Genomic DNA, 2268 nt, shown 5'->3' on the forward strand with positions numbered 1-2268 from the left:
CATTGTCTGCTGTTGCGTGTCTCCGTTGGGTACAGTTCAAAAGTATTATGTTACTTTACACAATGAAGGAGTGGAATGACAATGGCTAATATGCAGGTTGGACACACACACACACCCCCGGAAAAAGCAGTGCATGCATGTTACTTTAGTCTGAAGCCTTTCTTGGGTTTGGGAAGTTGGATAAGGTTATCGTTCACACAGGAAATCCTTCATATCAGAAAACCGTGTTGTTGAATCGAAACAATAACTGGATGGATGTCCGGCCAAAGGTTTCCCATATTTAAGTTTGGAATGAACGTCACAATATAGTTCATTAAAAAAATACGGATTTTTATTTGTATTGCGCATGGCCTAAACTTTTGCTGTTTAAAAGAGACTTGAAGGAATAGATAAAGAACAAAAGCATTAACATTGTGTATTTCACATGCTAGATGGAATTTAATACTGGACATCAAAAGAAATTTACAAGTGATGTCCCCACTTTTCAAGTTCAGCTATGCTGTTGTCCAAGAATTTGCTGTTTTCTGATTCAGGTCGAGTAAGAACACTTGACTAGTGCCACAAACAGCTGCCACATTTCCTCTTCACCGCTACAATGGCATCGATACCTGAACTCAGGTTCTCTCACTCAACTCTTTCATCTTGATTTGAAGTGCTGCACACCCATGCAAGTATTACCAATAATCAGGCTGATTAAATCTCAATCCACATTATATTATATTATAACTATATATGGCTTAATGTGAGCTCACCGGTTTCCATGTGTCTAAGATTTAGAACTGTTATAAGCAGCTGGAATGAAGCTCTTCTGTGTGAGAGAGCTATCAATCCTGGACAATAATTGAAATGACCTGGATTGTCCAGAAAAGACTAGAAGTTTTCGAAAATATAATTTTCCTCTAGAAATTGTTGTATTTGCATAAAAACTTGCATAAAAAAGGTCAGAGGAGAACAACAAACAAGAATGTTAAAATCCCCACAAATTAAAAGTTTAATCAAACTCTAAAGTTTAACATTTTAAAATTAAGATTAATTACGAATGAGTTTATAAAATTATAACAAAAACATCTGTTCCCCCATAATATAAGCAGAGGGCGTGACGCTGCGCCAACACCCGGGCGCATGACTTTGACGTCATAGTTCGGCGACGGTGTTCCACTTCAAACATGGCGTCCAGATTAGAAATAAATTTTATAAGACTGTTGTCTCGCTGTGAATGCATAGCCTCGGAAAAACGCGGAGAAACTGAATGGCGATTAGAGAAGGTAAGAAGCGCAAACGTCGCGTTCTTGTTCAGTTCTGCTTTTTTCCTGACCTTCATTAGCGAATGTTTAGCATGAGTGTTGTTTTCTCCAGCCGGTCGCCACGTCGTCGCCGGCAGCGATGACATGCGTTTGGGTAAATGCATTGTGGTTGTTTTACCTGGAACTTGTGTTTTCAGACTCCAGACTTCTCATTATAATGAATAAATCATGCCCAAACCTCAAATGTTGAGATGTGGAACCACGTTTAAAACAGGGAGGAGGATTTCTGAGAAGCGTCCTTGTTTTTAAATCATTAGGATGCAGATAGTTGACCTGTTTTCTGTCCTGCAGTATGTTGCTGCTCTGGAAGAGATGTTGGTAGCTCTGAGGAAAAGTCACAGGTAGCGTCTCTGCTGCTCGTCCGGTGGCTTTATCGTGTACTTTATAGATAGATATGATTGATGATGCTGTTACTCAATATCTGTTTGTCCTTTTCAGCAAACCCACACCTGAAGTCCTGACTGAGTACACGAGAAAAATAGATTTTCTCAAAGGACTTCTAGAAGCAGAAAAACTGGTCGGTAGCAAAGATTGCCACTTCCCTTTGATTGCTTATGTCACTCGTCCATTTTATTTTTTTTGTACCGTCTAGACTCGAGGACTGTCTGATCTCGGGTCTCTTATTTTTTTCCTTTCTCTCTCTCTCATTCAGTGTTCGGCAACAGAAAAGGCTTTAGCCAACCAGTTCCTTGCCCCAGGACGAACGGCCACAATCGCTAATCAGAGGATGGCCGTCACGAAAACGGTCCACATGCAGACGAAGGCCCGGTGCACAGGAGAGATGAGGGACGAGCTGCTTGGAACGGTGAGATAGCTGCTGCTTGTTCGGTAGCTAAACTCGGATTCTGAATAATACTAATACATTTATTTTGTGTTTACAGGGGTTCTCAGGTAAGGATAATAAATATTTTTGGACTTCAAAGACAAAAATTTCAAATTGCGATGTTTACATTTGAGACATTTT

At 40.2% G+C, this 2268-nt stretch overlaps 1 protein-coding gene across 1 annotated transcript in view; it reads left to right on the top strand.

Annotated features, from left to right (window-relative positions):
• The first annotated feature begins 1044 nt into the window (after positions 1-1044).
• Positions 1045-2268, top strand: part of use1 (unconventional SNARE in the ER 1 homolog (S. cerevisiae)) — a 2690-nt gene continuing 1466 nt past the window's right edge. The window contains 4 exon segments of the mRNA XM_068743778.1: positions 1045-1265; positions 1596-1645; positions 1743-1821; positions 1957-2109. Coding sequence (XP_068599879.1) covers positions 1167-1265; positions 1596-1645; positions 1743-1821; positions 1957-2109 — 381 coding nt within the window. The 5' untranslated portion in view covers positions 1045-1166.

This window comes from Brachionichthys hirsutus, chromosome 9, assembly GCF_040956055.1.
Source record: "Brachionichthys hirsutus isolate HB-005 chromosome 9, CSIRO-AGI_Bhir_v1, whole genome shotgun sequence".
Classification (NCBI taxonomy): Eukaryota; Metazoa; Chordata; class Actinopteri; order Lophiiformes; family Brachionichthyidae; genus Brachionichthys; species Brachionichthys hirsutus.